The 22,095-nt window shown below is 47.8% G+C and overlaps 1 protein-coding gene across 24 annotated transcripts in view; it reads right to left on the bottom strand.

The window, feature by feature from the left end:
• The window catches only part of Sh3gl3 (SH3 domain containing GRB2 like 3, endophilin A3), a 132,259-nt gene that overhangs the window by 24,197 nt on the left and 85,967 nt on the right, over window positions 1-22,095 (bottom strand). For 6 of the 24 annotated variants that reach the window (NM_031238.3, XM_087594009.1, NM_001414376.1 and 3 more), the window contains 5 exons: window positions 21,807-21,875; window positions 14,829-14,901; window positions 12,474-12,617; window positions 10,021-10,154; window positions 7,356-7,514 (listed from right to left, as the gene is read on the bottom strand). In NM_031238.3, the coding sequence (NP_112517.1) occupies window positions 7,356-7,514; window positions 10,021-10,154; window positions 12,474-12,617; window positions 14,829-14,901; window positions 21,807-21,815 (519 nt within the window). In that variant the 5' untranslated portion in view covers window positions 21,816-21,875. Of the gene's footprint in view, window positions 1-7,355; window positions 7,515-10,020; window positions 10,155-10,991; window positions 11,108-12,473; window positions 12,618-14,828; window positions 14,902-21,806; window positions 21,897-22,095 lie in introns of all 24 variants that reach the window. The other 18 variants (XM_087593987.1, XM_087593983.1, XM_087593989.1 and 15 more) reach the window with 7 other exon arrangements.

Genomic DNA, 22,095 nt, shown 5'->3' with positions numbered 1-22,095 from the left:
AGTGCAAAGTTACTCCATGAGGCCCGAGCCCTTGGGACATCCAGAGCAAACCGGAAGCCAGTGACAGCAGCCAAGCTCTGCCAGGCAGACGGGCAACTGCCTGGGCCCTGGTCCATTTCAGCGCATCCCATCTTGGCGCTATACAACCTGAGCGTCACATCAGAGCTGCAGAGGCTGGAAAGACACTGCCATTGATGTTATTCAGAATCTGCTGTCACTCCACCAAACACCTCTTTTAAGGTTATGAGAGTATATCCTTAGTGGGTTTGTTTGTTTTTTAATGCTCTAAAAGTCATGGATCTGAAGATGGCAGGAAAGAACTTTCCCCACTGTAAATGAAACCAATGCTAGGCATGTGAGCTTGCTTAGGGAAATGTCATTGTGGGCACTTTCCAGTTAAGCCACACCAAAAAACAAAGTCAACTAATCCATGCTCAGACAAAGTGGGGACATAGGGCACGTCATGCCTGCTCCAGGGCAAATAAATGTCCCTGAATTTCTGTTGCCACCCCACAAGGCATTCTCCCTGCAACATACAGCTGAAAGGGTCGAGCCATGGAGACTTCATTAATCCTCTTTCCCACAGATGGATGTTGTTTCTGAAAGTCATGGCTGGTTATAGTGGCGCTGGGGGCGGGGGGTTGGGGAGATGATGATGACAGGGTCCCATGAGGCCCACATTCCCCTCATACTCATCACATAGCCAAGGCTGGCCTTCAACTGCCTCCTCCTCCACCCAAGTGCTGTGAGGTTTTGTTGTTAAGCAGTTTGTAAGCAAGGCCCAGGAGAGCTGGGCACTTGAAGAGGGGCCAGGGAGCAGCCTTCATCAGTAGGGTTGAAGAACCACTACAGCAGATCAGGAATAAGTTTATTTCTAGAACCTTCTGTAGCAAGCCGCAACCACCCATTCCCAGCCCAAACCTCAGAAACTCCACAGAGAGATAAATCAAAACCACCCAGCCCAGGCCTCGCCCAAATAGCCTTTTCTTATATCACATTCTAACCATCTGAGGCAAGATCTGGTTGTTCCTCATTGTGCCATCTGTCTCGCCCTGCGGAGCCAACTGGGAAGCTGCCAGCTTCCACAGAGACATTTGCTTTCGAGTATTGTTGAGAACTCTTTCGGTTGTCTGCCCTTTACTTTTCCTGCCCACTTTTTAAAAACACATCTTCAATATGTGTTTACAATATACATGGAGCCCACTTATGCCAGGAATGCAGTGGGCACACGCATGACTAAGGAAGCCCTGGCATTGTACTTGCCTTACGATGCTCTGTGGCTAGAAAAACAGCCCTGGCCTTGCATTTCCAAACCCAATAAACAAAACAAGGACAGCCTGGCCCCTGCAAAATCCCAAGGATTTCTTACGTTTCACCTCCTCGGCTTTTACAAACACTTTTGAACAAGTCCAGCACCACAGTCTGACATGCATGGCAGAATCTGCTAAGAACAGAGCCCGGCTCCCCTGCATGCTGCATGCTCCGTGAAAATCGCCATGACCTCTCTGTCTTTAGCAATATTAAACCTCATTTTTAAACTAAGCCTGCCATTCAAAGGATGGCTAAAGGCAGCCAGGTGAGTGACCCTACCGTGTACGTGCACTTCACACTTACTGTGCATGTGGAAGTGGGAGTCACACCAACTGTTCTCTCTGACAGCTACGATCACGCAACCTGGAAGTGCATCTGGAATCCTTCCCTTGACAGCTGACTTAGGGAAGGCAGTGGGTCCCAGAGCCCCTGAAAGCTTGGGAGAGAGCAATGGCACTGCACATGGTGCCTGCACATAAGGGGTGCCCAGGGAAAGCCTGGAGCATAAAGGCAAGTCAAGCCCGCACTGGGTTCTCTCTCTGTCCCTGTCAGGAGCCAGAAGCTCCCATCTGCCTCCTAGGATGTGAGCTTTGTGCTGGGAACCAGCAGAGACGGCTCCTGCTTCCAAGAGCTCAACTTGAACTAAATGCCTAGAAAGACAGAGCCAAGCTGAAGCAACACAAAAGCCCTGGAAAAGCCCAAGGCTGTCCAAGCAGAGCACACCCTGCATTGGCCACATTTGAAAATGGAAAAGCTGTCTGTTGTTTTCATTTGTAGGAAAAAGATAGGAATATGCAAGGTCGCACAGCAAGGGGTGCTTTGTACAGCAGCTAGGTTACATTAAGGATTTTGCAATAGAATAGAGTTTCCTAGGTAGTCCAAAGTAACTATGAACCGTCTTTGGGCTGATGATGCAGCCTAGCTGGTAGAATGCTGACCCTGACTACTCCAAGCCCTGAGTTCAAATCCCAGTATTACCTAAACCAGAGGTAGACAGAAATCCCAGTGCTTAAGAGGTAGACACGGAGCACAGAGTCCCAGGTCATCCTCATAGCAGAGCAAGTTTGAGGCCATTCTGAACTACATGAGACCCTGTCCTACACACATTTGTGTGTACACACATGTGTACACACACACACACACACACACACACACACACACCACACCACACCAAATTTTTAAGAGGAAGACAGGAGAGGCAGAATCAGAGTAGAAGTCAGGGCCATGGCAGAGTGGGAGCCTGAAGACCCTACTGCTGCTTTGGAGACAGAGGAAACCAAGCAAGGAGCCTCAAAGCTAAGGAATCCTCGAGCTCTCCAGGGCTGCAAAGGACGACAAAGCAGGCTCTTTCCTTCAAGCCTCCTGCAGCCATCTCTCCCCATGGTCACATTTCCCACCTCCAGACCAGAAGACAATAGACACATATTCTTTAAGCCACAGTGCTGCTTGTGGGCACTTGTTACAGGAGCCATAGAAAATGAACAACACTGTTCTCTTCTCTGAGGGTGGGTAGCACCGCTCAAGGTCTCCATTTCCTAGGGATGGAATCTGCTGCCTTGAGGCTCACGGAAACAAACTGCCATGTTAGCTCTATGCTACGGTCCTTAGGGCTGGGGAGAAAACAAACAGCCTCCCACGACAGACACTGAATGCTGCACCAGAACCTGTGCCACCTCTGCACCCGTGTCATTCTAGAACCTCTCCTCCACCGAGAGCTGATGGGCGAGCTCCAGAGGCTGCTGTGAGTATTCTGGCCCTGGGAATGAGATTCTGAAAGCCAGGGGATTGGAGTTCCCAGGAGTTGTAGAAAGCTCGGGGACATCCACGTGAGATCTGAACATGAGGAGGTCATTTGAGCAAATGACAACGGACCTGGGCTAACCCAAAGGATCAGGGCTCAAACACTGTAGCCTACAAAAAGGCCCTGGCTCAACTCTCTGAAAAAGGACCACAGCAATGGTGGCTGGGAAGAAGCAGGCTGTAACACCCTAATCCAGATGCCTGGGAGCCACAGTGCGATTGGCACTGAGGTTGGCCTCTCTCATAGCTGAAGCACATGATCCCTGTGAGGGCCATCTTCTGCTTCAAATGTGATAATCCAAGTGATTTCTCATTGTCGTGCTTAAGGTCACGCTCTTCTGGATTCCTCGAAGGAGCTGGGATTTCTGGATGCTTTTTTTCCCCAGTGAATTTGAGTTCAGATTCATGGACTCCACATTAAAGGAAAGAAAGATAGAAAGGAAAGGGAAAAAAGAAAGAAAACTTTGTAGCAGTGTGTGCCTGTAGTCTCTGAAGAGGTGGAGACAGAGGATCCCTGTGGCTTGCCGGGCAACCAGTCTAGCCACATGGGTAAGCTCTAGGTTCAGTGAGAAACTAATTCAAAAGTAAGGTGTGGGGGTGATGGAGGGCGACACCCAAAATCAACCTACGGCCTCCACACATGTAGGTACACACACACACACACACACACACACACACACACACACACACACACACACATACACACACACACGGGTTCAGACAGGCAGGCAGGCAGGCAGGCAAATAGGCAGCCAGACAGCCTGACAGACAGACACAGTGAAACCTAAAGAAAATACTTCTCTGGACCAATGAGAAGAACCCAGGAATCTGGAATCTATTAATTCCATTGGTCCATGGATGAAGGGAAGCCTCTGCCTGGGAGATCTCAGCTAGTAACTGCGGCACTACTCGGCCTCTTCAGGCTGAACAAACTTTAAAATGTATTATGTCCAGTTTCTTCTAAGAGCAAAGGTTGACATTTAATAATGCCAATTTGTAAGGACTTAGAGGAGAAGAGTCAAACCTGGGGGTGATGTGTTATCCCCAGAAAAAGACTAGGAAATCTCGGAGCCAACCTCTGGCCTGCTGCAGCCCCTTCTCCAAAAGGAGGTGCATTCTGGGTGCCAGCCACAATCTGGCACAGGAGGAGTAAATCATGAACCTGGCCCCCTAAGGCTCATGGTAATGCAGAGAACTCAACCACACCTGTCTTAAATGGCTGCCCAATGGAGTCGCTTGATTTCAAGCAAGAAGTGAGGCCCTCCAGGTCTTGCCTCTAGCTCTTCCCAACAAAATCAGCAAAGACTTCACTGTGGGGCTAAAGGAGATTCTTCCCTATTTCCCCCATCCCCAAATCAGCCTGGAATAGGTGGAGAGATCAAAGTGACATTGTTTAAGAATGGTGGAACAAACTCACGCGTGCGCGCGCGCACACACACACACACACACACACACACACACAGACACACACACACACACAGACACACACACACAGACACACACACACACACACAGACACACAGACACACAGACACACACACACACACACACACACACACACACACACACACGGACGGTCCCTATGCTGAGATTTCACATATAACTGGATGTGTATGGGGGTGCCTGACTGTGGGTCCAGCTGGGCTTTCCTGTTGGTTCCTCAGCTACAAGAATGTAGACTGGAAGGTTTCTATTGCCTTTGGAGAAAGCAGTGTTTATAGACTATAGACTTGGGGAGTGAACCCATTCTAAAAACTTCCACAAATAGCCAGGTAGCCAGGAAGCACAAGGAAGAGTTAGTTACATAGTCTGCATGTGGAGAGCAGGAAAGACCACGTCTGTTCGTTTCACTCAAAGCTCCGGTCAGGTAAAGCTCTGGCAGACGCATTTTCTATACATGGCTTGTGAAACGGCTGCTGTATGGAGACTGGAGATACGGCTAACACTTCAGAGCACTGCTGTCCTCCCAGAGCAAGCACAGGGTGCTCACAGCCTTTGTAACTCTGACATCAGGGGATCTGCTGCCCTCTTCGTCCACAGGCAGCGCTCTCACATGGTGAGCGTCCATCCACACGGACAAGTATCCATGCACACAACTGGTATTTTTAAGCTCATGTTATAGCTTATCCAGGACAGTGGGAGACAAGGGTTAGAGTCAGTGAGTCCATCCAAGTCCTGGAGGGTGAGATTTCAGGCTTTGAATTCCTGGTGCCACAGAAGCATAAGCAGGAAGTAACCAAGGATAGAGCACAGCATCTCAGATCCTTCTTAGCCACTTTCCTCTGTTTACCCATTTCCTTGGAATGGATGCTTACAAGTCCCAATTCCATTCCCTCCTTGTGTGGATGAGACTGGAGCCTGTCCTTAACATATGCCTTACTCTGCCTATAACTGCTTCTCGTGGTCAGTAGCCCCGTGAGGGATGCTCACTCAGTGTCAGCATCTTTTATGCTATTCTGGTGGAGCCACGCTGGCTCTACATTGAGAGGCCGGCATCCATCAACTGCGGTGGTAGAGAGGAGGAAGTAAAATTTTGAGACTTTGACCCTGGGCCATACCGCCAACACAGTTGATCAAAAGATCAATAATCACACTTATGAAGGCTCACACCAGATACCTGACTCCTTTGTCAACTTCTCAATTAGACAGAACCCAAACCAGTGTCTGCTGTGGCTGAGTTCCCCAAATCTCCCCCCAACAATGACAAAGCATCTCCCACGTGTGTTTGGAGGACGCCATGATCCTTCTGCTCTCTGCTAGCATGTTCTCCTGGAAGCCTTTCTGTAACAGCCCGTTCACCAGTTTCCAATAGGAGCAGTGTCGAGTGTGTCCCAGTGTGAACATAGAATGCCCTCCAAGGGTCACACTGAGGGTTTGATCCAGAGATCATGGCAATATTTTATCACTTCTGGAACTTTAAAAGATAAAACCTAGCTTAAAGTAAAGGGATACAGGGGAGAGTAAGGCTGTTCTCTCCCTCTCCCTCTCCCCCTCTCTCCTTCTCTCCCTCTCTTCCTCTCCCTCCCCCTCTCCCTCTCTCTCTTTGCCCCCCTCTCTCTGTCTCTCTCCCTCTCTCTCCCCATGTTCCTCTCTCTCTGTCTCTCTCCCTCTCTCTCCCCCTCCCTCTCTGCCCCGACCCTGTATCTCCTTTCTGCCAGTCTAAGGGCAGCATCTGCCCCACCATGATGCTCCATGGCAACATAATGGACACAGTGAAGCCAGCTAGTGTGGTCTGAGACCTCCAGCCCCTGAGGCAAAGCTCACCTTCCTCCTTTTAAGTTGTTCTCTCAGGTCTGTCCCAGGACACTAAAGTCCAGCCAATTCTGGGTCTAAGCACTGCCAAATCCATCAGGCAGTGTCCCAGCTTGCAGACCTACTATGTTTAACAAGAATTAAAGGGATCCAATCATATTTACCCAGAACCACAATGATATCCTAGAGGAAAACCCAACCATCATCAACCACTCTGAAGCATAGCTCCCAGCCATGAAAGGAAGCAGGAACAGCCATACAGGCCAAGTGACCAAGGGTGGACATGAAGTTGGTGACCAAGAGGTATCAGAACTCTGAAGTATAGCCATGGCCTTGGCTTCATGGAGGCAGGGGCTGGGGGAGATGGATGAGAGCCAAGGTAAGAGCTTAAAAGACACACCCAACAATGTTCAGCGAGGGTTGTCAGCTCTTCTCCCCTCCCACCAGATCACCTCAGTTTGTTCTGCCAGTGGTGAGCAATGCTGCCATTAGCCTATGAGGCACCAAGGGTCGCTGGAGGAGAATGCCAGGCCACAAGGACATAGAAAACCCCAGGGAGACCCCTTCCAAGTCTGGCTGCTGTCACCCCCAAAAGAGAAGAAAGATGACCTGTTCTATGGCACAGGGACCAGTGTGTCTCCTCAGCTAACCCAATAAACAGTGACACAGATCTTCACCCCAGCGCATGCTGTTCAAACTTGGCAAGCCTACAGCTCCAAACCACATGCTGTGGCCTTTAACACAGAGACTGCTCTCCTGGGCCATCTTCCACTACAAGGCCACCTCAGAGACAAGCAGCCCCGCCAAGGACTGAAGCTTCAGTCTGGGATTGCTGACCACTATATGTAAGGCAGGAAGCCACAGTTACAGAACGTTCTAGAAACGTCCATTAACAATTCAGGTTTGAGAACACCACCGCACAGCAGTCATGCTCATGTGCTGTGTTTTTTACTCGTGGGCATTCAAGTCTTCTGTGTGGTTTAAATACTTACGTCATTTTCTAAAAAATTAAACATGCTTCTTTCGGCCAACTCCTTTGACTCTTCAAACTTTTCTACTGCTTGTCTGATTTCTTCCTCGGGGATCTTACCCACCCGCTTCTTTTTATAATCATAGTCCAGACGGCGGCCTTCTAGCTTTCTCAGGTGGTGCTGAAGAGAGAAAGGAAGTCCTCACTAAATGTTGGCATTCACACCTCGATGATGAGACTCACTCTAGACTGTGATTCACACCATGATGAGAGTCACACTGTGATGAAACTCAAAAACTGTGGTGTGATTTACACCACAGTGTGACTCACTCTGAGATGAGACTCACACCACGGTGTGTGCTCAAAGCACACATGGTCTTCTTTATGACTATGAAAATTCTCATTCCTTTTTCTCGGCCTAAGTCCTACCTGTTGCTGTTTCAGACTTCCATGCATACGTAGGTATTTTAATCTGAGTCTGCCCCATTCTCTCTCCTTTACCTCCTCCCCTCCTCCCCCACCAGCATCACTTTCCCTTCCTAACTTCGTGTGTGCTTTCTTTCCAGTCCACGGAGGAGGCCACTTTGCCAGTTGCACAAGGACACAGAGCCGTCTGCTGGAGCACCCCTCAAGAAAACCGACCCCTCCTCCCCTGGAGGCTATTGGCCAGTCCTCAGCCAGGGACATTGTGAGCGTTGGCCCCACCCACTCTTCATCCTCTGCTCTGCACCAAGGCTGCCCACACTGCCAAGCTTTCAGAGCATTTACGGATGGATACATGATGGACAGAGCAGTGGGAATCCATCGCCACAGGATTCCCTTCCCCAATTCTTTAACGTACACAATGTCTAATCACAATGTCTAACACAATGTCTAATTCTACAAAAATTAAGAATACTTCCATTGTCAATTCCTCCCTAAAAAGGTGACTCCAAAGTAATAATGATGATGATGATGATGATGATGATGATGACGATGACGATGACGATGATGCATGTCTAAAGGAGCCCAACAAGAGAAAGAGATGGACAGCCATGCTCAGGACCCACAAGCACAGGAGGAGTGCCTTAGAGTCTGGAGAAGAAAGAGAACTTCCCACGGGAAATAACATCTATGGTGAGATCAGAGACACTGGTGAGAAGAAAGCAATGACCATCAATGAAAAACGAACCGTCACCTGAGGACAGGAGGTGCCTGCTGGAGGTTAGGCAGTGGTTAGACAGGGAAGGGGGAGCCAGAAGACCACAGAGGCCAGGAGGTGCTGCTTGACCTTCACACGGGGCCAGGGTCAGCTCCTGAGGGCTTGACCTTAGGAAGATCCCACTAGCTGAGATCTGGAGCTGGGCCAGAGTAAGGGATGCTGTGACGAGAGGTTAAACACCACAGGGAGAAATCGACACAGACAGGACCACTGAACATGTGGGAAGGATGATAGTCTTGGTGGGGTGAGAGGGAAGGACCTGGGCCCAGTGTGGACTGAGCTGTCACAGCAATGGGAATATGTTTTTCCTGGGATGGCAGGAAGGGGTGACAGGTGAGGGGATTCAGAGGTGTCCACAATAAGGAGGCGGGACCAAAAAAGCAACTTTCATTTCTCATCTGGCCATCCTGGGTCCTTCTCTCAGGCCTTCTCCTTTCAGAATAACTCTGAATGCAGGTAAAGGCATCTGGGGTTCCACAGGACTCCCAGCCTTCCCTCCCTCCATAGCCACCTGGTCTTTACCCCTGTTGTCTGGACTGTTAGACATCATAATCCTGGCCCTTCAGCAAGATGTGCTCCATATACCCAAGCCCAGTCAGCCTGGACAACTCCTCAGAGGCCTTTCCTCATCCAGCTGTGCTGAGGATGCCCTTCTCCAGTATCCCTGCTCCTGTCTCTCCATCATTTCTAACTGTTGTCTGTTTCTCTACCACACATATATCTGCTTCAGTCTGTTTGTTACAGGGACACACTACATAGCCCAAGTTCTCCTTAACTCATGATCTCAGTGGCTACACTGTTAAAACTGACTGGGCCTGAAAAGGTGACAGACACAAGGTTCAAATGAGTTTGCAGCTGATGGGAGATGGTGTCAATCAAGTCTAAAGGCAGTGAGTTATTCTCTACAACACCACAGGAGGGCGCCTGGACCTTCGGCGCCAAAGCCTGGCAGCCTGGCTCGCTTGGAGCTGGTTTGCACATCTGCAAGAGCAGCCATGCTGAACCAGACCTGGAAGTTCCCAGAGACACTCTGGACAATTTCTTACAGGTTTCCAGATGAAAACTGCCAGCTTCTAGACAATGATTTTCTCGAGAAAGAATGAAATAGAATGCCCGTAAGTGCAATGCATCCGAGCACACAAGCAATAGTGTGACATTAGCCATCAAAACTAAACCCCAACGTATGACGTCATTGTGCTATATGAGAAGTGGCTGTGGAAATGTGATATCCAGCCTGGCTTGTAGATGAGTCAGTGAGACGGAGAACAGGAAAGGGACAGCCGGAGTCTGCACCTCCACCCCCCATCCGTCTGCCAGGAGCAATGGATCCAGTACTCTTCCTCAGAAAGCCATAATATAGTAACAGAGTGCAGTCTCCAACCCTCCAGGAGGGCTGTGTGGTTGCTGAGTCCTGCAGAAACCTTAGTTTCAGGTCACAGGTACCACTGCGAGCAGCAGGTGGCACAGAACAGCCAGGAAGACTCACCCCAATCTCTTTTAAATCTTTGTCTTGCAGTAGCTGTAGTGGGTCAATAAAAGTCTGCTTCACATTAATATCCAGAGAGTCCTTCACCTCAGCCATGAGTTTCAGGGCCTCACCAACTTCTACCAATGAGTTGCCTTTAACAGAAGAGCACAGGGCAGCCTTCAGAAGAACAGCCGAGGTTAGAGGTGACACGGGATTGTGGTGCAGTGAGGATCCTCTCTACAGCCTCTGCTGCCTGCCTCAGAGTGGATGGGAAAGGAAGAAAATCTGCCTGTTTTCCACATGTGTACCTCTAGCCTGCCCTCTCGGCTCTCCCTTAAAAGTGAGTGGGAGGATCAAAGCACTTCCCACTTTGGCCATTAGATGGAGACAAAGTTCTTTTGTGGAAAATCAGGTCTGGAAACTGGCACCAAGGGTCCCTTACAAGTTCGGGGACAAAACATCTTTGTAACAATGGAGGGATTCATTTGCAGGCATCTGTGTCAACCAATTCAGATTACAATGGGTATAAGGCCTCCATCAGCCTGCTGTGGGAACTGTAGGAAGCAACTTGTCGCACAGGGTCCTAAAGATCTGGGACCTCCCTGAGGTCTTGGGTATCAAGGACGCCCTGTGGACAGATGGGATAGGCCTGCTCTGGTAAGAGATGCTTCTGGGATATGGGTATCTTTAGTGAATACTCTGGTATCGTGACTGTGACTTTCAAGGCCTTTGCCACCCAGTGTCTGGTTGTCATGCACAGTGAGGCTTGTTTGGTCTCTGGAAGACACACCTGGGGACACTGCATGAGATTAAACTATTTTATTTTATTTGAGATCTTCCAAATTGATTTTGTAAAAAGATAGGGACACGATGCAATCAATTCCTTAGATCAGAAACCTGAAGGGCCCAGCCCAAGACTGACTTTTGAGTCAGTCAGGGGCATGGGCAGCTCACTCATGCACAAACAGAGAAAGCAACGGTGGCCTCACCTCATTTTTAAAGGAAGTAAATTCACAGCTGGGTCCTTGCCAATTAGAAGTGGAAACCATCTCTGGAAATTAGGGTTGGCCAGGATGCCAGTCCAACCCTCCGTGTGTCACTTCTCCTAGGAGTAGAGGTTTTCTAAACTGAGCTGGCTGGAATTCGACTCTGAACTGTTCCTATGGAGGAAGGACGCCCCCTTCCTAGCTTTGGCACTGCTTCCTACCCAGGTGTCTGACCCTGCCACTCCTATGCCAGGGCCCAGGGCCCAATACCAGACCACTGAGTTGTGGCAGAAGCATTTGAAACATGCCTCTTAGGGGACCGTGGAGATGTCCCACCAGTAGGACTTGTTGTGCACACATGAGGACCCAAGTTTGACCTCTTAACCCATGTAATATAAAAAGCGAGGCTGGGTGGGGCACATCTGTAATCCCAGCGCTGGGGAAATGGAGTAAACACAACTTCGGAGGCCGGCTGGTCAGCCACGCTAGCAGAATCGACAGCTCCAAGTTCAGTGAGAGACCATGTCCCAAAATATAAGGCAGAAAGAGACTGGTCAAGCCCTCTACACTCTACACATGCACAGCCACCCCTATGCACGCACGTACGCACGTACTCACGCACGCATGCACGCGCATGAACACAAAGTAAAAATGAAAAGGTCCTCTCCTATCTGCAGGCTTTTCAGAACTTGGGAATGTGAAGGCAAGCAGAGGTGTGTGTGTGTGTGTGTGTGTGTGTGTGTGTGTGTGTGTGTGTGTGTGTGTAAAGAAGGTACAGAGTTTGAGGTCAGCCTGGTCTGTTTAGGGAGTTGTAGACCAGCCAGAAATGTGTGATGAGACCCTGTCGCAAAACAAAACAAAATGTGGTACGCACACACACACACAATGGAATTTTATTCAGCTGTAAAAGAAACTGAAATTTGCAGAAAAATTGGTAGTGCTAGAAAATATATTTGGGGAAATCAGATTCAGAAAGAAAGACAAATGCATAGACCCTAGTGTGTGTGTGTGTGTGTGTGTGTGTGTGTGTGTGTGTGTGTGTGTGTGTGTGTAGCAAGACAAGGCAATGGGTTTAGGTCATAACACTGTAAAGGAGAGAATAAGAGGAGAAAGAGCTCTCAAATGGGAGGCTGAAGACAGAAACAGGACAGCAGCAGGATGGGAGAGGAGAAGGGGAGGGGCTGGGGTGGAGACGCCTGCGGGAGGGAGGGTCACAGAGACACACATCATGCTGTAGTCTGTGGGTAAAGAGTTCATGGAAGCAATCAGAGCGAGGACAGCTAGGAGATACAAAAGCCATGAAGATGGCAAAACTACTGATGCTAAAGTTCCTATTTTATTTACCTATGTTTTCTAAAAACCCCTGCAATGAAAATACTACTCTGATAATACTTAAAACTATCAAATTGCAAAGATACCGGCTCTGTGTACGACAGCCCACCCAGGAGGTGTCCCCGCTGTGGCAGCTGGGGCAGAGATACCCACCAAAAGCAGAGTCTTCTCCAAGCTCCCTGCCGTACTTGAGCATGCAGTCCCCCAGCAAGCCTTCGGTCTGTGGGTAGCCGGTGGCCTTCACCTGCCCTCGGAGCTTCGACATAGTGTTCAGCATTCCTAGCTTAGCTCTGTATGCTTAAAAACATCGTCATTTGTAATTCCTTAAAGTGACAATGGGCCGTGACAACCACATTGCCTTTAACGAACACAGCCGCCCAAACTGAGGTCCTCACAGACAGAACCCCACAGTGACTGTCCATCGGCTTTGTAGGAGTGGGGGACTAAGCCCACTGGCACAGCCAAGACAGCCATGGCTGTTACAGACCATGTTGTCTCCGAGTCTCAGTAACTCTATTTAGTCAGCAACTTTCCCCGGGGAGGTAACAGGCAGCTGTGGCTCCTCCTTTTCTGTCTCTAACACAGCACTGAGTGTCGATGAGTTCTGGCTTGGTGTTCTGAATGAGAAGAGCCCCACACAGGCTCAGATGTATGATTGACTATCCCATCCCCAGTTGTCAGAACTCTTTGGGAAGGATTAGGAGGTGTGGCCTTGCTGGAGGAGATATGTCACCGGAGGTGGGCTTTGAGGTTTCCAAAGCCATTTCCAGTGTGCTCTCTGCCTCCTGCTGAAGTTTCTGAGGTGTGAGCACTTCTGACCTCACATGGTAGTGTTCCTGCCACCATGACCTTGCTCTGTCAACACAGATGCTAAACCCCTCAGGTCCTAAGTTGGCCCAGTTAAAGACTTTCTTTTATATGGCGCCTTGCTTATATGGTGTTTGTCCGGGACACTTGCTGAGCTAACATGGAGTCTGGAGAAACCCCAGGAAACGCCTGTCCTTCCTGCACCCGACTGTGTGGCTGCTGAATAGCAGACTGCAGTGTGACCCTGGTAAACTCTGGAGCGGTGCCAGAAAAGGGAGACGATGCAGGAAGAGGTCAAGAGACCCCTAAAAAGTCAGGAATGCCTGTCAATAAAGTACAGTGGGAAATCCTTCTGTGTTAATCAGTGGGCTGGGGGTGAGCTGGCTGCACAGAACAGCAAGGCCATGAACTGACTCTACCTGAGGCTCTGAGGCACCTCCGTGGTATCGGGACATTTATATTTAATGTACTCTAGACACGTTCTTCTCGAGCTTAACCACATAAGCAGGTAACTCAGGCATCTTGTTAAAAGCTGATTCAGTTAGTCTGGGGTAAGCTCAGGAGTCTGATGGTCCTGCTGGGCGGTGGGCTACACTCTGAATAGTGATCCTGGTGTCAGCCCTTTGAAACTTGCCAATGTCAGCCTTAAAGACCTTACCTTCCTGGTCTCCAGTCACAAAGGCATCATCCAGCCACACACACACACACACACACACACACACACACACACACACGAACGCACACACCAGCTTTCCTTTCCTCACTGTCAGAGGCTGTGCTCGTGTAGGGTAAGGGTCACAGGAAGAGGCTGGAGGCTTCGGGTCCCTCTGCCCAGTGGATGCCCCCGTATGGCCCCCGATGGCCTGCTATTCCCTATTCTGTTCAGTGTTAGCTCGTGGATGGCGGGATCTGCCTGACTGAGCATGCAAGCACCCAGAAAACCTCTCACACAGAGGTGACACTTCCTGGATTTTTATGGGCTGATACAACAGGAAAGAACTGGTCGCTCCAGTCACTGACGAGGCTGGACAGAGCACACGTCACTGTGAAATTCAGTCATGCGACTCTGAAGCCCTGCATACCCCGTTCTTCACTGCTGGTCTGACTGAGCGCATGTTCTTGCGTGCTCATGAGTGTGGGCGTGTCTCCCTGATTCCGAGGCCAAGGGACTCACAGTGACTCCCTCAGCAAATCCTATGGGGAAAGTGCAAGGCTTGGGCAGCTTCTGCCGGTTCTCATCATCCCCTGACAACTGGTTCCAGGACCCAGGGAGGAAGGCCTTGGCAGAAGCCGAAGCTCATTTTCCACAAGGCTCCCACTGACTTTGTAATCATGCCTCACCCGCAGCATCAGGGTCATAGGTTAGCACACAGACCTTTTACAGCAGGATAGACGGCTTTCTTGGTAATTAAGAAACGATAACTAAGAACGTCTTTTAAAATGTGCAGTGAGTTTCTGAGGAACACTGGAGTACCAGAGAAGTCTGCCTGGGGATGTCTGTACTGAGACCCACACTAACCATGTGCCTCCCTACAACCAAACTGTGTCCCTGAGCTTCTGCCTTTAACAACTGAATTCCATTATTTATACACTGGGACATTGCTTCCAAAATGTGTTAGGCTTGTGCAAAGGAGCTTGGGCCAAGAGACTCCATAAACACAAATGTGCAACAGAATGTTTCAAGACGCGTTCTGACATTACCTGGATTGGGCTGGAGATACTCTGTGGCTTTTGAAAGAATTTCTGCAACAGCTTTACTGGTAATATCTATTTTCTTTAAAAAAAAAAAAGAATAGAACAGAGATTTTAGTGAATTTAAAACTCTCTGAAGTCACAAAGCCAACAGCAAGCATTTCCCATTCATTTAAGTTCTAGTGCTACTGTGGTGACTTTTAAATTTCTTCTTACATTATGTGAATTGACACTTTGACTGCATACATGTCTATGTGGGGGCATCAGGTCCACTAGAACTGTACTTACAGACAGTTGTGAGCTGCCATGTGGGTGCTAGGAATTGAACCCAGGTCCTCTGAAAGAACAACCAGTGCTCTTAACTGCTGAGTCATCCCTCCAGCTCTACTGTGGTGATTTCAACACACGTTTCTTAAGGAGAGGTGATCTTTTCTCTGCGGCTGACTCTGAGATACCACCTCTTCTCAGTGATGTCAGACAACACTAATTTCCTTTCCTTCATGGTGTTAGAGTGAATGTGAATGAGAAAGTTAGAAATATTCGATGCCTTACAACTCTACACAATGAACAAAGACACTTGGGGAACTCCCAATACTAAGACTGGACATTCGCCTCAGTCTTTTCTACAGAGTGAACTTGAGTAGCCCTGCTTAGAGAAGGCACCATGATATAACAAGTCATGTCAGAAACCACCCTGGTATTAATAAGACAACCACCATCATGCGTATTACAACAACACAACCACCATGCCCTGTTGGGTGTTAGCAGAGTTTTTCTGCCATAATTTGACTGATTTTGCCCTGCCACTCCTGCATTGCTAGTTATTAATTAACTAAAATTAATAGAATGTCCAGGAAAGCCACAATATAGAGTTCATTCATTCTATTCTAAGCCATCAATAACCCAGGCACAAAACAAAGATAAAGGAGATGCCAATCACAGGAGCAATACAAAAACATGTCCTAAAAAGGAAAAACATTTGTGAGAGAACGGACTTTTAAAAATCCAATTCCCTCTGTAGAAAAACCAGTTTTAGAAAGACATAAACCTTCTCATGAATTAGCATATGGAATCTCATCAGAATCATCAATTACGTGGTTAAAACATGGTAAGCCCATGTGGCATCTTGAGTAGGAATGGTTCCCATAGGCTCAGAGACTTGAATGGCTGCTCATTAGGGAGTGACACTACTTGACAGGGATTAGGAGATGTGGCCTTGTTGGGGAAGTGTGTCACTGGAAGTGGGCTTTGGGGTTTTAAATGCTCAAGGCAAGCCCAGTGTCTGTCTCTTCCTGCCCTGCGGATCCTTCTGCAGAACTCCCAGCATCTCCCCAGCACTCGTGTGGCCATCTTCCTGCAATCATGATAATAAACCTCTGAACTGTAGGCCAGCACCAATGGAATGCATTCTAAGAGTTGCCATGTTGCAATGGAAACCCTAACTAAGACAGAAGTTGGTACTGGGGGCTGGGGTATTGCTCTGATGAGCCCGACGTGCTTTTGTTTGAAGGAATATGGACTCTAAAACTTTGGGTTAGAAAAGCAGTTTAACACTTTAATCAGCGCTTCAGTAGGAACACGAAAGACAGTGGGCCGGAGGTGATTTGAACTGGGGGGCCTGGCTCAAGAACTTTCATAGGGGAAGAATTTTAGTATGTGGCTTAGAGGTCATTCTTGCCCATCTTTTGGCAAAGAGCGCGGCTGGCTTTGCCTTTGTCCAAAAAGTCTTTCTGAACAGTTTTGGATTGACGGCAGTGGCAGAAAAGATTGCAAAAAAGCCTAGTATAGACTGTGTCACATGGTTATTAATGGTCAATCACATGCAGATCTACAATGAAAAGGAACAAGCCAGTAAGCAGCACTCCTCCATGGCTTCTGCATCAGCTCCTGCCTCCAGGTTCCTGCCCTGTGTGAGTTCCTGTCCTGACTTCCTTTGATGATGAACAGTGATTTGGAATATTCACCAAATAAGCCCTTCTCTTTCCAATTTCTTTATGATCATGGTGTTTCACTGCAGCACTAGCAACCCTAACTAGATAGCTGAAAATAAAGTGAGATTCATAGTTTACACTGTATACAGGATTAAAATATGGACCACACACTAAAAATGTAGTAACATATATATATATATATATATATATATATATATATACATATATATATACATATATATATATATCTCAAAATGCTGATATGGGAAGAAGCATCTAAGTGTGACCTGAGATCCCACATAATTAAACTGTGACACACAAAAATGTCATCCTACACAGTGACAGATACAGCACACGAAGTTTACAAGAAGTGGCAAACGGGGAGGGTGAATTACAGAGGGTTAGCATTCATAGAGCCCAGAATTCTCACTATACATAAATTTTAAAAATAAAATAATCTGGTAAGATACATTTGTGAAACGTGTGTAGAGAAAACTCATCAGGAAGAGCAGCAAAGGAAATCCCGTGCATATTACTGAACACGTTAGCAAAGGTAGGTGGTCAAAGGGAGATCTCAGGGCTGCAGAGACGGCTCAGCGGTTAAGAGCACTCACTGCTCTTCCCGAGGTCCTGAGTTCAAATCCCAGCAACCACATGGTGGCTCACAACCATCTGTAATGGGATCTGATGCCCTCTTCTGGTGTGTCTGAAGACAGCGACGGTGTACTCACATACATACATATAATAAATACTTTTTTAAAAAGGGAAAGTTAAAAAAGAAAAATAACTCATGAAGTTTAAATGCAAAGAAACAAAACCAAATGGCCCTCCTGGAATGGCTGGGATACGTGCACACACAGGGGTGTCCGCACTAACAAACTGTTATGCAAATATCTTTGGCAAAACTCAAAACAAAAACAAAAACAGAGGCAGGCAGAGAGGTAAAAGTATGTTCAGGAAGGCTGTGTGTTGTGAAGCATTTTTTCCAGTTGATTAAATAGAGTACTCCCAGGGATGTGCAACTATTGAGTCAATTAAGCAGACTGTCTCTAGGGGCTGGAGAGATGGTCCAGTGGTTAAGAGCACTGGCTGCTCTTCCAGAGGACCTGAGTTCACTTCCCACCACCCACATGGTGGCTCACAACCATCTAGAACTCCAGTTCCAAGAGATCTTGTACTTTCTTCTGACTTTCATAGGTACTGGGCACACACATAGTAAACAGATGTGTATGTGTGTGTGCAGGGAAAATATACAACATATACACAAAAATTAAACAACCTGTGGCTATGGTTATAGCCCCTTTCTTTTGCAATGATCACTTGTGCTTCTTCCCTCCTCCCTTTGTGCTTCCTCCCCCCTTTGTGCTTCCTCCCCCCTTTGTGCTTCCTCCTCCCTTTGTGCTTCCTCCTCCCTTTGTGCTTCCTCCTCCCTTTGTGCTTCCTCCCCCCTTTGTGCTTCCTCCTCCCTTTGTGCTTCCTCCCTCCCTTCCTTGTGCTTCCTCTTTCCTCCTTCCTGGACTTTATGATTTCTACCTTTTCATTAAAATCAAAACAGAAAGATCAGTTTTGTTATTATTTTCTGTCTTATCCACCTTCTGTAATGGTTTCTTTTCAGTTATGTGTGTGGACATGTCTGTGAGAGGGTTTGCACAAAAGGCTGCAGATGCCCTCAGAAGACACTGCCATCAGATTCCCTAGAGCTGGACTTATATGCAGGGGTCTGGGAACTGCACTGCAATCCTCTGCGAGAGCAGTGCTCCATATCAGCCACTGGGTCCTCTCTCCTGTCCCCATATTAAGCTCTCCCTTCTATTTGGAGGGACGAAATTGCCTGATGCTGTCCCAGATGTGGACCCTGATGTCCTTTCAATGCTGATTTCCTGCTGACTGCATTTGAGGTGTAGCCATATGTCTCAGGTGTTGATGCAAAGTTCTGTACATAATTCTACATTTTTATTAAAATCTCCCTCAAATGAAGTGATTTCACATTTTAAAAGATTTATTTTTATTTTATATAAATGAACATTTGCCTGTGTGTGCCTGCTCCCTTGGAAGCCAGAAGAGGACGCTGCATCCCCTGCAACTGAAGTTACAAGATGGCTGTGGGTCACCGAATCCTGGTCCTCTGCAAAAGCAGCAAGTGCTCTTACACACTGACACATCTGTCCTGCCTCACATGTTTCTGGGGATCCAACCATGTGGCATTTGGGAAGCTGTGATTACTGCGTTCTATGATTTTAAGTAACTTTCACCGTGATTTTTGTGTGATGCAACCAAAGACCCTGGAAAGAATGAACACCCCCACTTGGGGGGCACAGCCTCTACTTCTAGACAGTCAAGGTTATTAATATTTTTGCCCAACTCATGCTCGAGCCTATGAGAACTGTTGGTCCATCTGTTATTACAAGAGGGGAAGGTGGGGTCGCTTCTTGGACTTTAATCTCTTCTCATGAACAGCTTTCACCTTACAAACTTAGAAGCTGTGTCATGTGGTACAAACTGATTCAGAACTCCAATACTGTCCTAGGAAGCCATGCTGGCTTCATCTTATACTTTTTAAAGGTCTTTTGTGGGTATTTGGGGGAAGTTAGAGGGAGAAAATGGATATGATTAAAATGCATGTATAAAATTCCCAAAGAATGCACTAACATGGCAATTTTTTAAAGAAAAGGTTTTCCTTGCAATGTGCTTTTGGTACCATGCTGCACTCTGATGTTAGCATCACTCCTGTATTTCTGCTTAGTAAGCATGTTTGTGGGCCATACCCTGTCATTCTCATGTCATCTTTTAGACGACTCTAATTTCTTCCATAAAGTCCTTAAAGTACTTAGTTTTGTAACATATAATATGTCACAAAATAATACAATCACATGACAACATGCTTCTCTGTCCTGTACAATAGCATAGGTGTTATTTCTTCTATACTCTGTCACTTCCAATGATTTTTGGAAGCAAAAACAAGCAAACAAACAAACAGGAGTAAACAAGAGTGATCTCAGTCCGTCAGCTAAAACTTTAACTGCCCCATTCCTAAGACACCCCTCCTGTCCGGCCCCCTCTGTCCATTCCCCATTGGACACTGGAATTTCCCAGGATGCTATGCTATCGAGAGGATCCAAGGAAGCCCTGGTGCCCAGCAAAGGAGAGAGCAGTTTCATACCACCCGTACTGGCTGGCTTTGTGTGTCAACTTGAGTTATCACAGAGAAAAGAGCCACCCTTGAGGAAATGCCTCCATGAGATCTAGCTGTCTAAGGCATTTTTTTTCAATTAGTGATCAAGGGGGAAGGGTCCCTTGTGGGTGGTGCCATCCCTGGGCTGGTAGTCCTGGGTTCTATAAGAAAGCAAGCTGAGCAAGCCAGTAAGCAGCACCTCTCCATGGCCTCTACATCAGTTCCTGCCCTGACTTCCTTAGGCGATGAACAGCAATGTGGGAGTGTAAGCTGAATAAACCCTTTCCTCCCCAACTTGCTTTTTGGTCTTGATGTTTGTGCATGGATACAAACCTTGACTAAGGCACCATTTGACAACTTAAGATCCTCTTTGCAGAAGAGAATGAAGCAGTGACAAGGGCAAAGTTGGGACCATGACCTGGCCAGCAGCCTGGTCTAGTTTAGTTACATGTGCCTCAGCCACACCCTGGCCAGCACTGCCTTGTTACACACGCCTCTTGCCCGCTATTGAAATCATAGCCTCAATCCACATGAATTCTTAGTGTGTTTCTCTTGGTGCAGACATGGCTACACTGAATGCCCGCCCCGGCCCGCCCCGGCCCGCCCCGGCCCGCCCCGGCCCGCCCCGGCCCGCCCCGGCCCGCCCCGGCCCGCCCCGGCCCGCCCCGGCCCATGGAGTCTGTTGAGCACAGGTCTGAACCCAGCTCCTCAGGGCTGCCCGAGCCCAGGCCCTGACTCTAAAAGCCCCAGTAATGTAACACCTGATATTTGTTTAAGTTTAGCATCTGAATTGAATAATCTAGTTGGTAAAGAAGCTATGTACATCCTATCATTATATATATTAAGAAATTTTAAAATTAACTTCAAATGTGTCAATGATATGAACATGTTGATATGGTTTTCAATTTGCAGAAATTCTTTTTTCAAACTCAAACACAAAATGAGTTTGTCTTCTTAGGGTCCTAACACTTCTAGATATTGTATTCCTCTCGGGGGCTTTGGGGGCAGGACTTCCTGGAGTAAGGCTGGCCATCCTCTCAGTCCACACCCAGAGCCCAGCTTTCCCCCAGTCTGCACTGCCAGCCACACCCCAGCCTCCAGCTCTGGTCTGAGGAGTCTAATTATCAGAACATGGCTCTGCACAAAGGTCTCAAGACGAAGGGGAGGAAGCTCAGCAGTGTGAACGCAGCTCTGGCTGCATGGGAGCTACTCTCCAGGTAAATGGCCAGGGGACAGGACAAGGTACAGATTCTGCAGTCCCAATGGCATGTTATATACAGTCCAATCATAGGCGTGCCGAACCAGGAATGCCACTCTAAGTTATTTCACCTGCATATATGATTCTGGAAGCCCCCATGTGAGGACAGTAGGGCACATATTCTCATCTCTTTATCACAGCTGACAAAAAGATAAATCAGCTCATTCAAGTTCACCCTGTCAGTTCTAATGGCAGAAAAGTATTTGCTGTGCAGCTGCTGAAACAGATGGGAACAACATCCTAGATTTCCAAATGATAAATGATAAATGTTACATATCGGAAAAGCCTTGTTCCACAAACAGTTGACTCTCTAAAACATATGAGCACCATTTGGCCCTGCAGTTGTTGCCAAGGCCCACATTTTCTGCATTCTGACATCTGTCCACTAGAGGGAACCAGTTAGTCACATCCCGTTTCCTTCCTCAACATGCCCAGACCAGATGTGGTTCAACCCGGAGCCTGACTTGGTCTGGGCAGCACTGTGGTGTCCCTTCCCAATTCTGCACCCCATGCTTGCATTTGAACAGTGTGGATTCCCACTCCCGGCAAGAATCCTGACAGTAGGAGGCTTCCTCACTGGCAGAGACAGCTCCTTTCTAACCCTTTGCGTGTTCAAACAGCTTTACCTTTTCCATATCCAGAAACTCTTCATCTAGCTTCGTTCCTTCTGCACCACTTATTTTTTCACTAAACAGCTGCAAAAACAAACACAAATGCTTTCACTGTACATGTCTTTCATTGAAGTTAGTAACAAAAATCTCAGTTGTTGGCTTGGTTTATGTACATTGGTGTTTTGCCTGCATATATAGCCCTGAAACATTAATTACAGTTGTGAGCTGCCATGTGGGTGCTGGGACTTGAACCCTGGTCCTCTGGAAGAGGCAGCCAGTGCTTTTAACGCTGAGCCATCTCCCC

The sequence above is a fragment of the Rattus norvegicus genome, chromosome 1 (assembly GCF_021556685.1).
Source record: "Rattus norvegicus strain SHRSP/BbbUtx chromosome 1, alternate assembly SHRSP_T2T, whole genome shotgun sequence".
In the NCBI taxonomy this organism is placed as follows: Eukaryota; Metazoa; Chordata; class Mammalia; order Rodentia; family Muridae; genus Rattus; species Rattus norvegicus.
Note: the sequence above shows the minus strand (reverse complement) of the source record. Positions and strands in the feature narration are given on the sequence as shown.